The sequence below is a fragment of the Leuresthes tenuis genome, unplaced genomic scaffold (genome assembly GCF_036924035.1).
Source record: "Leuresthes tenuis unplaced genomic scaffold, fLeuTen1.0.hap1 SCAF_11, whole genome shotgun sequence".
NCBI classification, from domain to species: Eukaryota; Metazoa; Chordata; class Actinopteri; order Atheriniformes; family Atherinopsidae; genus Leuresthes; species Leuresthes tenuis.
Genome location: NW_027325365.1, coordinates 186,324 through 200,235, shown reverse-complemented (window position 1 = coordinate 200,235; position 13,912 = coordinate 186,324). Strand labels below are relative to the sequence as shown.

Below are 13,912 nucleotides of genomic sequence, written 5' to 3'. Positions count from 1 at the left end.
CATGTTTTCCTTCTAATCCCATTCAAAGAATTTAAGCTTGTAACGCGAGAAATTACTAAGGAATCATCTCATTTATTTAAAAAAGTAAAGTTTGTTACGCCAATAACATACTGACACAATATTCCGTGACTTCAGATGGAGCTAAAATAACCGTTTCATCCCAAGTTAAACAACCAAAACATCCGGAAAATCCTTCATAAAAGAAACTCCAAAACCAAATTCATGAGGAGAGCAACTAAAGAAAATATCAACTGTATTTTATATTTCAAATGAGGGTTATAATAATAACCAGAATGTCTATAATTATCTATACGTATTAAACTGTATTATTTTATATGCTAAATTCTTTATTCATAAACAGAAATTTGCTCCATCCACAAAGTCTTTTGTTTTCTCTTTTATTTCTTTATTTATGTATTATTGATTATCTTTATTACATTTCAGTTTTCATCTCTTTTTTATCTTCTTTGTAATTTACTTTGTGCCCAAGAGATGCTCTATTGTGAAGATGAGTCACTCTGTTCGAGAAGGAGAATCACGTTTCATTTAATTATTGATTGATAGATTGATTGATTGATTGATTGATTGATTGATTTGTTTTGCCTCCCATGGTCCTGATTTGTGAAGCTGCTGTGAGGCAACAGGAAGTCTGGAACTGACGTCTTTTTCTGTCCTCTTGCTGAGTCAGAACAGCTCCAGGTTTTAGGACCTGGGTCTGGACCTTGATTTGAACTGAACCGTTTCAGGTGACACTTTGAGAGATCTGAGAGAGCTGGAGCCGTCTGAAACCATTTCTGAGCCGGTGAGCAGGGTCGGTGGGTGTTGTAGTCGCAGCAGACAGGTCAGGTGACGGTCAGGTGACGGACAGGTGTGGACACCTGAGTAAAAGCAGAGTGAGAGCTCCGCCCGCTGCGGGCCATCTGTGCAGGCGGAGGCGGATAAAAGCCGCAGCAGCAGCCACTCCTCCTCACACCTCCAAGTCCAGCCGCTGCGCGTCAGTTGGGAGGGAGCGCGCGAGACGCTGACTGATGCAGGAGTGAGTTTCCGGTGTGAAAGGGGCTCGTGGCTAATCGGAGATGCCAGTCCAGATCCCGGACGACTCGGACTTCTCTTCCTTCAAGAATCAGTGTCTAAGTGCGGACGGATGGACGAGCCGCTACAGCAAGGGCGGCGTGACGGTGTGGTGCCGGGAGGAGGAGAGCAGCACGGTGCAGAAACTCAAGGTGAGTGGCGCGCGCGCTATTCTGAGGCTCATCAGCTGCCGAAGAGCACACACCTGTAGAATCAGAGAAAGTTCAGAGCAAAGAAGCAGCTCCTCCACAGGTGAACATTCAGTCCTGGAGGAACCTGTCCAGGTTCTGTTTGTGTTCTTCTCTTTCCAGGAGCTCCAGCAGAGGTTTTGGGTCAGAGTTTAGTCCTGTGATGTTCAGAGGATGTAAGAGCAGGTGACATCAGGTTGACTGATTTGTCATCAGAGGATGACCGAGTAAGACTTGAGTTTCAGACACAAACGCATTCCAGCTCGTGTTCTCCGACTTTCCAGAGGCTCCTTCAGACGGAGAACCGGCACCTGAGGTTCTGGTTCTGAAGCGGTCTTGTCTGGTCTCTACCAAACAGAGGTTTGGGCTGCAGTGCACAGTGGGGGGGCTGCAGGCTGCCGCCATCACCACACACCGTTCTGCCATGAAACCACGTTCCAGAACAGATTCTAAATGATTTTAAAGACTTTTCGGCCAGCTGTGCAGATCCTGCAGATCCTGCAGATCCTGCAGATCCTGCAGCTCTTCACCAGGATTCAGGATGAAATTACACACCAGACGAGTGACCTTCTTTCCCTCAGACAAAGTGCACGTGTCCCGTTTCCAAACAACGCTTAAGTTGGTAGAAAAACTAAAATGAACGGCTTTTTAATTCTGTATGTAAGAAAAAGATGGCGGGTTGGTTCTGTAGGCCCTGAGCAGCAGCTACAGAACTCCAGCCTTCAGCAAACTTTGCAGATAATTCTGCCAACACTGCTGAGTCAGCAGAGAGGTTGCTGCTGCACATGCTCAGTGTTGTCCTGAGGAGGCTGTGAGAGTAAAAGAGATGAAAAAATAAAATACAACAAAATGAAAGTGCATCTGACAGATGAAATGAGTCTAAAACTCCAGATGATACTGCTCAGTCATTCTAAAATATGGTCCCGTTTTGGTTTGTTAAGCTTCCTGAACTCATGGAACCGTTCAAACTGAGCGGATCCCTGAGAATGTTCTGAGCTTTCTTTGTGTCGCACAGACATCCGGGAGGAGAGATTAGTGCCGCTGGTCTTTGCTTTCTGTAGAAGAAGAAGATGTTCGTGACGTGGCTGCAGCTGTAAAGTCTGAATGTTACCAGAGGTCAGCTCTGAACAGATCGCTGTGAGACATGGAGCCAATGTTCTGACCATCGGAGCCCGGAGAAACTAACCCGACTGTTTCCGGGGGGAGTCGCACGCTGACTGTGGCTGGACAAAAACACCATGGAGGCGGCAGCTCCCGGCGAGGCCGGGCGGCGCTCTGAAAGACGAGACGTTTGACCTCCATGTGGAAACGAAGCCACTCAGACACCGAAGAACCAGCAGATGATCGCTTTGACCTGATTCCACAGAAAGCTTTACAGATCTGATCAGCTCTGCTCCAACAGCCGGGTTCTGCCCACAGGAGCGGGAAACGTTACCTGAGTTGGATATTCGGACCTTTGCTCTGAGCAGAGGATTGAGAAACTGTCCTGAGATGTTCTGCATCGCTGCCACAGCTGTTTATTGATCTAATGGGTGCGGCCTGAGCTAACCGATCAGTTCCTGGCCCAGAGGCGTGTGCCCAGAGGCGTGTGCCCAGAGGCGTGTCCCCAGAGGCGTGTGCCCGGAGGCGTGTGCCCGGAGGCGTGTGCCCGGAGGCGTGTGCCCGGAGGCGTGTGCCCGGAGGCGTGTCCCCAGAGGCGTGTCCCCAGAGGCGTGTCCCCAGAGGCGTGTCCCCCAGAGGCGTGTCCCCAGAGGCGTGTCCCCAGAGGCGTGTGCCCAGAGGCGTGTGCCCAGAGGCGTGTGCCCAGAGGCGTGTGCCCAGGGGCGTGTGCCCAGGGGCGTGTGCCCAGAGGCGTGTGCCCAGAGGCGTGTGCCCAGAGGCGTGTGCCCAGAGGCGTGTGCCCAGAGGCGTGTGCCCAGAGGCGTGTGCCCAGAGGCGTGTGCCCAGAGGCGTGTGCCCAGAGGCGTGTGCCCAGAGGCGTGTGCCCAGAGGCGTGTGCCCAGAGGCGTGTGCCCAGAGGCGTGTGCCCAGAGGCGTGTGCCCAGGGGCGTGTGCCCAGGGGCGTGTGCCCAGGGGCGTGTGCCCAGGGGCGTGTGCCCAGGGGCGTGTGCCCAGGGGCGTGTGCCCAGGGGCGTGTGCCCAGGGGCGTGTGCCCAGGGGCGTGTGCCCAGAGGCGTGTGCCCAGAGGCGTGTGCCCAGAGGCGTGTGCCCAGAGGCGTGTGCCCAGAGGCGTGTGCCCAGAGGCGTGTGCCCAGAGGCGTGTGCCCAGAGGCGTGTGCCCAGAGGCGTGTGCCCAGAGGCGTGTGCCCAGAGGCGTGTGCCCAGGGGCGTGTCCCCAGGGGAGTGGGCGGCAGGTTCTGTTTCCTCTGCTCAGCAGCAGCTTGTGGAGTAAAACGTTACCACCGAGCTGAGGAGACAGATGAGCCTTTAATAAAGAAGTTTAATGGAATCTTTAGCTGTTGGGATCCATCTGTAACAAACTTATTGATCTGAGGTTCGGTTCTGTTGGGCTCAGTCGCTCCACCTGTTCTCATTAAACTGAACCTTTTACTCATCTAAAACTCGCAGAACATAAATGTAGCACAGCAGGAATAAAGTAGATCCTGATATGAATAGAGTCATAGAAGCTGGACCCAACCTACAGCAGATCCATTGGCGCCGGTCCAAAAAGCCCCCAGAGGAACCCTTTACTCCTCAGAGCTGACAGGACGCTCTGATGATGCCTGCTCTGTGAATAATTCAGACGTCTTTCTGGGGCGGTGAAGCGCTTCTTCTGACTCATCAATGATTCACGTGGAGCACCTGTGAAGAGAGAAAGAACCCAACAGAACCACATGCAGAAGCTTGATCTGAGTCCAGCACTCACAGGACTCAGAGTGTCGGTTCCTCTGAGCATAAGTCTGAGACCCAGCCTTTGTTCTGATGAGTCAACGTCCCAGTTGGTCCTCTGAGGTCCCGGTTCGTCCTCTGAGGTCCCGGTTCGTCCTCTGAGGGCCCGGTTCGTCCTCTGAGGTCCCGGTTGGTCCTCTGAGGTCCCGGTTGGTCCTCTGAGGTCCCGGTTGGTCCTCTGAGGTCCCGGTTGGTCCTCTGAGGGCCCGGTTGGTCCTCTGAGGTCCCGGTTGGTCCTCTGAGGTCCCGGTTGGTCCTCTGAGGGCCCGGTTGGTCCTCTGAGGTCCCGGTTGGTCCTCTGAGGGCCCGGTTGGTCCTCTGAGGTCCCGGTTCATCCTCTGAGGGCCCGGTTTGTCCTCTGAGGTCCCGGTTTGTCCTCTGAGGGCCCGGTTTGTCCTCTGAGGTCCCGGTTTGTCCTCTGAGGTCCCGGTTCGTCCTCTGAGGGCCCGGTTCATCCTCTGAGGGCCCGGTTTGTCCTCTGAGGTCCCGGTTTGTCCTCTGAGGGCCCGGTTCGTCCTCTGAGGTCCCGGTTTGTCCTCTGAGGGCCCGGTTTGTCCTCAGAGGTCCAACTCGGTCAGTTGTTTACTTCTCTTCAAACATCATCTGAGAGAAAAACACTGAACAGCTAAAGTCTCGTTTGAAGCCCGGATGTTCCGGCATTTTAAACAGAACTCTGTCAGAACCAGATTCTGTTAGCAGAACAAAGATCAGAGTCGGTTCGTCCCAGCATGTCTGCGGTGGGGTTCAGACTCTCCTCCACTGTTTCTGGACTCTGGTATTTGTAGTTTTCCTGAACTAATCGCTCCCGGTCCGCTCAGACGGAACCAGCTGGAACTTAGCGGTGTTACAGCTGAGCGACATGAAGCTCGGGGTGCCATGAATGATTAACGCTGCCGCAGACTGGCGCTGATTGAGTTACACGGAGCGTTTTCCACCACTGACCTTCCCAGTATCTGATGACTGCGGCTCAGTGGAGCCTGACGCTTCGGGAAGGTGACAGCAGTGGAAAAAGGTGACGTCCTGCTTTAAGCCGTCTCACATGGCACCCAAACTGAGCCGGAGGCAGAAACCTGGTGGACCGGTTTAAGTTCAAACAGAAACTCCCTCTGAGGCACACAGTCTTCTTCTCTGGTTGTTTTAATGTTCAAAGCAAACAGAATAAAAGCAGAATCTGATACCGACGGGTAACCCTTCATATTCCTGTAAAGCTGGCCTGAAACGCCTGAAACTCAAAGTGAACTGAGAGCTGCTCTGTAACCGCTGCACTACATGTTCGGTTCTGCTCCCTTTTTAAATCACTCTGACTGTAGCTGAGACCAAGTTACAGATGTTTGAACTCCGTCTGACTTCAGATCTCAGTCTGGCCAAAACCCTCGGATGTTGGGGCTCCCTCACCAATGGGGGGCATTTCTAGGTGTGAACTGCAAAGCCTGCTGGGATTTGAAGTCGGAGGTCTGGTGCTTCCCAGGATTAGATTCCCAACAGTGTTGATGTGGGGGTCCACTTTAGGTCTGGAGATTGCAGACCCTTTAAGGAGTCCACAGTAGCCTAGGTGCTGTTCATAATGCTGGGGGGGGGGGGCACTGGCATCTCCACAGAACTGGTTGAAGTGGTTCAGGTCCAGAAAGTTTTGACCACACCAGAACAACCAGGACCAGTTGTTCCACTTCCTGTTTGTACACAGGCTTTCCTTCATGAGGCCAAGGATGGTGGAATCATCAGGAGCTTCACAGCCAGGTTCTGGTTCTGGGAGAATTTTCTCTTAGATCTTTATCAATGTGAAGAACCAAGATTATTCTTATGGCTGAATGTTGGTTGGACTGAAGAGCTGATAGAAGATTTTATTCCTTCTTTTTATAAATTCAGAGAGCAGGAAGTTGATTTCTGGTCATAACCAAGCGACAGCAGAGACAAAGTGTCGAGTCTTTCTCTTGGTTTTTATCCGAACTGTAAAACAGTGGGTGGTGATCATGGCTTCCTCCAGGAAGCACATTCCTGTATTTAACTGGTTATCCAGTGACCAAACAAAAGCAATGACATGGTCAGGAAGGCCATGTCGGGGCTCAGCTCAGACTGAGGTGACGGCAGAAAGGAGAACAGCTCTGAAGGCACCAGAAGCTCCGAGTGGTCGGCTTCACATCCTGTCTACTTGTTGGTCAAAGAGGCCTGATCTAGTTTATCTGAAGGGTTCTGCTGCTCCTGCTGAGCTCCTCTGAATAAGTTTCATCTGGATCAAGCTGTGGGGACTTCAGCTGTGAGACATTCCTGCATAAAACGATCCAATCAGAAAGCGTTAAGGAGCCTGAATGCGTCACACCTCAGTAACCTTCACTCCGCTGTGAAGTCATGAATAGCATCATGACCATCTGGAACAATCTGAGCCTGGTTCTGCTCCTGGTTGCATCCCGTTGTCGGTCCTTTGGCTTTGCTCTGCTGTGGAAAACAGAAGTAAAAGCAGGAAAATATCTGCTTTCTGTTGGCTGAAATGATGAAGCTTGTTCAGAGCAGCTGCCTCTGAACTCCTGATTCTTTAATTTTATCTACATGGAGCTTATTTTTAAAGGCCAAGTGGTTTTAGCTGGAAAGTTCTTGATTAATAAAGTCCTTCACTCTGAGTGATGTAGAGAGATGCCACCATCAGTAAATGCATCGGCCTCCTTCGCTGCATGGAACAAAAAGAACGTGTCGTGCCTTCAGAGGAAGGTTCCACCTGATGGACCAACAAAGTTTTCATTGGTCCACGACCTGTTTCTGTGCTACTGACCAACACAGAAATAACGTCACATTTTAAAGTTCAGTGACTGACCACAAATCATTTTATCCAGAAACACAATAACTTCCATTAAAACTGAGCCCTCAGCTGAACTGTGACTCATGTCCGACAGCATGAAGAGACATAAGACTGGAGGTGGGAACTATATCTGGCAGCTGGGCAGCAAATCTGATGCATTTACTGATCTGCTGATTGATTAAGTAGCTGAAGAATGAGTGAAGCTCTATATCCGTTTATAAGGAACTAGCGTCTTCCTCAAAGAGTCTTTGTCTCACTCGTGATTTCCATCCCATAATAACAGGTAATCTGTAATGAGAAAATGTGCTGCAGCAGGATGTGGAAAAGCTCTGCAGACTATATGGGATCAGGGTAGAGATATATATATATATGTGTATATATATGTATATATATATATATATACTCTGCAGTTTATTCTTCCTGCTCGTTTTAATCACTTTATCTTATAAAACCTTTTAGTTGTAATTTTCACAGAAATGGTTTTCAAAAACTCAATGTTAATCAATAACAATAACCAGCATGACTTGCCACCCGAGTATTGATCAGAACATTAAGAGAAGGTTTGACTGTTTGCAGCTCGTTGTCTTCTCTTCAGATTAACAAACGTTCTGCTGGGTTTGACCTCGTTTTAAGGCCGTTTATAAAAGAAAATTGATGTGGTTAAAGTGTCCCTGAGGAGACTTTAAAGTGTCCCTGAGGAGACTTTAAAGTGTCCCTGAGGAGACTTTAAAGTGTCCCTGAGGAGACTTTAAAGTGTCCCTGAGGAGACTTTAAAGTGTCCCTGAGGAGACTTTAAAGTGTCCCTGAGGAGACTTTAAAGTGTCCCTGAGGAGACTTTAAAGTGTCCCTGAGGAGACTTTAAAGTGTCCCTGAGGAGACTTGAACCAGAGGAACGAGCCTGATGAGCAGCACAGATAATGAGTCTCAGGCTGTAAAGTCAGAACTCAGCAGATGTTTCTGTTACGCTCCAGGATGAAGATGTTACATCATCCTCATCATCCTCATCCCACACTGCTACATCTATAACTCTGTCTGTTCAACTCTGTCTGTTCAACTCTGTCTGTTTAACTCTGTCTGTCAGTTTAACTCGGTCTGTTTAACTCTGTCTGTTTAACTCTGTCTGTTTAACTCTGTCTGTTTAACTCTGTCTGTCAGTTTAACTCGGTCTGTTTAACTCAGTCAGTTTAACTCGGTCTGTCAGAACTTCAGATGCTCCCATCAGAAAGCATCAGCCCAGCTGCATGTTAAACATTCGTCCCACTGACACTCATCAGAATCCAGCAGCTGGGTTCTTGGCTCTGAAGAAGCAGTCAGGAATCCCTCTGTAGCAAAGCTGCTCCATAATGATGTGTTCTGGGCTCAGCCTTTGGGTTCGTAGAACCAGGAGAGAACAGACCCACTCTGTGCTGGTTCTGGCTCAGTTTGGGCTCCAACATGTGACCCAGTCTGTTTCCTCTGTCTCAGATGAGGATCGTGTGCAAAGACGTGACGGCAGAGACGCTGTATGACGTCCTCCACGACACCAGCTACCGCAGAAAGTGGGACACCAACATGATCGAGACGTACGACATCGGCAGGCTGACTGTGAACGCCGACGTTGGATATTATTCTTGTGAGTTTCCAGCATCACAGCTGATGATGTTTGAATCATTTCCTGTTGTTCTACCAGGAGTAAAAAGGGATTTACTTTGTTTCTATTAACACTTCAAAACTGTGGTGCCAGGAAACGCTGCGTCAGCAGGTTAATTTTGTTCATGTGAAGACGTTTAAGCTGTTTAAGTTTTTAACTTTGGTCCATATCCCACTTTCTGTTTTATTTATAAAGTGCCACAAGCCAACAAATATCACCCCAAGAGACCGATTTATTGTAATAAATTAACTTCAAATTAGTCCAATTCAAACACAACCAAAAAATAGCCAAAGGAAACCAGCAGACTGAACTGAAACTTCTCTCTGATCCAGTCCCCGTCCTGAGCTGCACGAGGCGACTGGAGAGAAAACTCTGAGTTTCCGCTTCCAGAAACGCTGATTTCACTTAGTTTAGCTAGTTAGGTTAGTTAGGTTAGTTTAGTTAGTTAGTTAGTTTCACCTTGAGTTAAGCGTGCGCCACATCTATAAAAATCCAGCATCAGAGGAGCCCCGATTCTCCGAGTCACCATGGCAACGGGGAAGAGGAGGGCCACGTTTTCACCAACCTTGAACTGGAAATCTTAAGGCGCTCATACGGCGAGTTTCAGCAGGTTTTTATAAAGAAGTGCAGGAGACGGCGTGAGAGAGCATCGCTGCTCGGGTCAGAGCGGGAGTTTAAATGTTGTCTTTGCATCAATAATATTACAGAGAAACTGCTCGACTGGTTCATTTATTTAATTTAGGTGCATTTCCACGGGGGAGAAGAGCAGTTGGCAGCAGCTTAAGATCTGAAATCATTGTTCAAACAGGTCAGACCTCAGCATGGAGGCCCCTCGTTCTGTTTTACTCTGTAAAGTTAATATTAATACGGCTGTTTGACTGTTTTATCCCAACATTATGCTGCTTTCACACACAAAGGGAGGCAGCTCATCCTGGATGATTAGATCCATCTGTGTCCCATTTTAAACTGGTTAAGCCTTGTAGCTGAAATGTTTTCATCCACAGGGAAATGTCCGACTCCTCTGAAGAACCGAGACTTTGTGACCATGAGATCCTGGCTTCCTCTGGGCGATGACTACCTGATCATCAACTACTCCGTCAAACACCCAGTCAGTGTTTCACAAGAATACCGTGTTGATGAGACCCGTTTTATCATCTGACTTCAGAAATACTCACATTTATAAGAACCTGCAGACCTACGGGTCAAAGTGCTGCTCATCATTCACATTTTAGATTGATGTGAAAGATTTTTAGTTCCACTTCTCTTTCAAATCAATAATCAATTGCTCCAGCCTGAAACTTCCCTTTATCAGATGATGTAAAGGTAGTTTGTAGTAAGATGTGTTTCCTGTTCTTCATGTTAATCAGTCTGAGCTGAAGAAGGTGAACTGACCCTTTAAACCTTCTGTTCATCTTCACAGCAACATCCTCCCAAGAAAGACTATGTCCGAGCCGTGTCTCTGCTGACGGGGTACCTGATCCAGTCCAATGGAACCACCAGCTCCACCCTGTACTACCTGACCCAGGTGGACCCCCGAGGTGAGAGGGGGTATACTGTGCCTGACCCTGACCATAACACCAGGCTGTGACCCTCAGAAATCACTTTGTACTCGTGATTATGGTTCACAGACCGTGTTAAACACACATGTTAAAGGATAAATGTCCTCAGCCAACATGTCCTCATAGCACGATGTTCCCACTCTGAGCAGACATCTTTCCAAACATATTCATGCTTCAGCAGTCCGACTCATCCTCAGCCGTTAATAACACACTTCTGTCTGATGTCCTCTGGGTCTGCAGGATCTTTACCAAAGTGGGTGGTGAACAGAGTCTCTCAGTTTGTGGCTCCAAAGGTAAAAGTTTGTCCTATACACTGTCCTCAGATTATTTTTTTCCTCTGTCTACTTAAACCTCGCCTCTGACCGGTTTAACCTCGCCTCTGACTGGTTTAACCTCGCCTCTGACCGGTTTAACCTCGCCTCTGACCCGTTTAACCTCGCCTCTGACCGGTTTAACCTCGCCTCTGACCGGTTTAACCTCGCCTCTGACCGGTTTAACCTCGCCTCTGACCGGTTTAACCTCGCCTCTGACCGGTTTAACCTCGCCTCTGACCGGTTTAACCTCGCCTCTGACCGGTTTAACCTCGCCTCTGACCCGTTTAACCTCGCCTCTGACCGGTTTAACCTCGCCTCTGACCGGTTTAACCTCGCCTCTGACCGGTTTAACCTCGCCTCTGACCCGTTTAACCTCGCCTCTGTCCGGTTTAACCTCGCCTCTGACCGGTTTAACCTCGCCTCTGACCGGTTTAACCTCGCCTCTGACCGGTTTAACCTCGCCTCTGACCGGTTTAACCTCGCCTCTGACCCGTTTAACCTCGCCTCTGTCCGGTTTAACCTCGCCTCTGACCGGTTTAACCTCGCCTCTGACCGGTTTAACCTCGCCTCTGACCGGTTTAACCTCGCCTCTGTCCGGTTTAACCTCGCCTCTGTCCGGTTTAACCTCGCCTCTGACCGGTTTAACCTCGCCTCTGACCGGTTTAACCTCGCCTCTGACCGGTTTAACCTCGCCTCTGACCGGTTTAACCTCGCCTCTGACCGGTTTAACCTCGCCTCTGACCCTTTTAACCTCGCCTCTGACCCTTTTAACCTCGCCTCTGTCCGGTTTAACCTCTCCTCTGACCCGTTTAACCTCGCCTCTGTCCGGTTTAACCTCGCCTCTGACCCTTTTAACCTCACCTCTGACCGGTTTAACCTCGCCTCTGACCCTTTTAACCTCGCCTCTGACCCTTTTAACCTCTCCTCTGACCCGTTTAACCTCGCCTCTGACCGGTTTAACCTCTCCTCTGACCGGTTTAACCTCGCCTCTGACCGGTTTAACCTCGCCTCTGTCCCGTTTAACCTCTCCTCTGTCCCGTTTAACCTCGCCTCTGACCCGTTTAACCTCGCCTCTGACCCGTTTAACCTCTCCTCTGACCCGTTTAACCTCGCCTCTGACCGGTTTAACCTCGCCTCTGTCCGGTTTAACCTCGCCTCTGACCGGTTTAACCTCGCCTCTGACCGGTTTAACCTCGCCTCTGACCCTTTTAACTTCGCCTCTGACCAGTTTAACCTCGCCTCTGACCCGTTTAACCTCGCCTCTGACCCGTTTAACCTCGCCTCTGACCCGTTTAACCTCGCCTCTGACCCGTTTAACCTCGCCTCTGACCCGTTTAACCTCGCCTCTGACCCTTTTAACCTCGCCTCTGACCGGTTTAACCTCTCCTCTGACCCGTTTAACCTCTCCTCTGACCCGTTTAACCTCTCCTCTGACCCGTTTAACCTCTCCTCTGACCCGTTTAACCTCTCCTCTGACCCGTTTAACCTCTCCTCTGACCCGTTTAACCTCGCCTCTGACCCGTTTAACCTCGCCTCTGACCCTCTTAACCTCGCCTCTGACCGGTTTAACCTCTCCTCTGACCGGTTTAACCTCTCCTCTGACCGGTTTAACCTCGCCTCTGACCGGTTTAACCTCGCCTCTGTCCCGTTTAACCTCTCCTCTGTCCCGTTTAACCTCGCCTCTGACCCGTTTAACCTCGCCTCTGACCCGTTTAACCTCTCCTCTGACCCGTTTAACCTCGCCTCTGACCGGTTTAACCTCGCCTCTGACCGGTTTAACCTCGCCTCTGACCGGTTTAACCTCGCCTCTGACCGGTTTAACCTCGCCTCTGACCGGTTTAACCTCGCCTCTGACCGGTTTAACCTCGCCTCTGACCGGTTTAACCTCGCCTCTGACCGGTTTAACCTCGCCTCTGACCGGTTTAACCTCTCCTCTGACCCGTTTAACCTCGTCTCTGTCCGGTTTAACCTCTCCTCTGACCCTTTTAACCTCTCCTCTGACCCTTTTAACCTCGCCTCTGACCCTTTTAACCTCGCCTCTGTCCGGTTTAACCTCGCCTCTGACCCGTTTAACCTCGCCTCTGACCGGTTTAACCTCTCCTCTGACCGGTTTAACCTCGCCTCTGACCGGTTTAACCTCGCCTCTGTCCGGTTTAACCTCGCCTCTGACCCGTTTAACCTCGCCTCTGACCCGTTTAACCTCGCCTCTGACCCGTTTAACCTCGCCTCTGTCCCGTTTAACCTCGCCTCTGTCCTCTCAGGCCATGAGGAAGATCTACAAGGCATCTCTGAAATACCCGGACTGGAAGCGGAAACACAACCCGTCTCTGAAGCCGTGGATGTTTCCGGAGCAGAACACGCTAACGTGCATCAGCGTGTCAGAACTGACGCTGCAGCGTGCCGACTCCCTGGAGAACATCGACGAGAGCAGCGTAAGCGAGGAGAAGGCGCACCACAGCGACGACGAGGAAACTTAGAAATCCTTAGAATTCCGCCTCTGATTTTCTGTATGTTGGTTTATTTGATGAGATAAACTGAAGCTGGAGGCGTGTCGGACTGACAGCGAACGCCTCACGCTGCTTCACTTCCTGTCTTTCGTGTTCCTGGACTGTCCACAATGTCTCAACTCTGTCCAATCAGACGGTCCAACAGGGTCCGAGTCACAAAGGTGCAAACATGCTGTTCAGGTTCTACACACCTTCACCGCTGTCTCCAGGCGTTCTCAGGTCTTTCCAGGTGATTCCAGGTGTTTCCAAGTATTTTCAGTTGTTATCTGAGCAGATGTGCAGAAGTCAGATAAAAAGAATCATGTAATGAAACATGAGAAGCTGTTTCAACTTTTAAAGTAAATTATTTAGTTGATATTTGGGTAAATTCAACAGATTAATAAATGTGTAGATGTTGATAAATAATGATATATTCTACATTGTATTATATAAAATGATAAATTAAATCAATGCCTCCGATGGTTTCCTGTTTTCCAGTGATGAACAACTGCAAACTGATTCTGATTTCTTAGTTTCCTGCTTTTGTCAGTGTGACAGCTGATCAATAAACATCCACTGACTCTGATACAGTTTATCGATGTCATCAATAACTCTCACTGCTCCATTGAACGCCGTGTACCGCTCTCGGTGTGCTAACGTTACATTATCTGCATGTTTCTGATGAAGATGGAGGTCTCCAGGTACAACTGTTTAATGAGGTTAATATTTCCAAAATGTTTAAACGTAGTAATTAACGGTTCACATGAATTACTACGAGTTACGCTGTGCACATCTCCGGCTTGGTCCATCACTGTGGATGAGAAAGCATTGTTTGCTAGCATCTGCTGCTAACTGCCAACTAACTGCTAACTCACAGCTAGTTGCTAACTGCTAACTTACAGCTAACTGCTAACTTACAGCTAACTGCTAACCTGTTTCCCTCTGGGATCAATACAGTAACTATCTGTATCTATATGTAGATCT

General features: G+C 49.4%; 1 protein-coding gene across 1 annotated transcript; it reads left to right on the top strand.

Moving 5' to 3' along the window:
• The first annotated feature begins 984 nt into the window (after positions 1-984).
• On the top strand, positions 985-13,516 carry stard15 (StAR-related lipid transfer (START) domain containing 15). The gene is made up of 6 exons (XM_072396318.1): positions 985-1,223; positions 8,404-8,551; positions 9,574-9,677; positions 9,990-10,107; positions 10,369-10,421; positions 12,704-13,516. Exons 1-6 carry the CDS (start codon positions 1,077-1,079, stop codon positions 12,917-12,919), a joined length of 786 nt encoding a protein of 261 aa, XP_072252419.1. The 5' UTR covers positions 985-1,076; the 3' UTR covers positions 12,920-13,516.
• Positions 13,517-13,912: the final 396 nt, after the last annotated feature.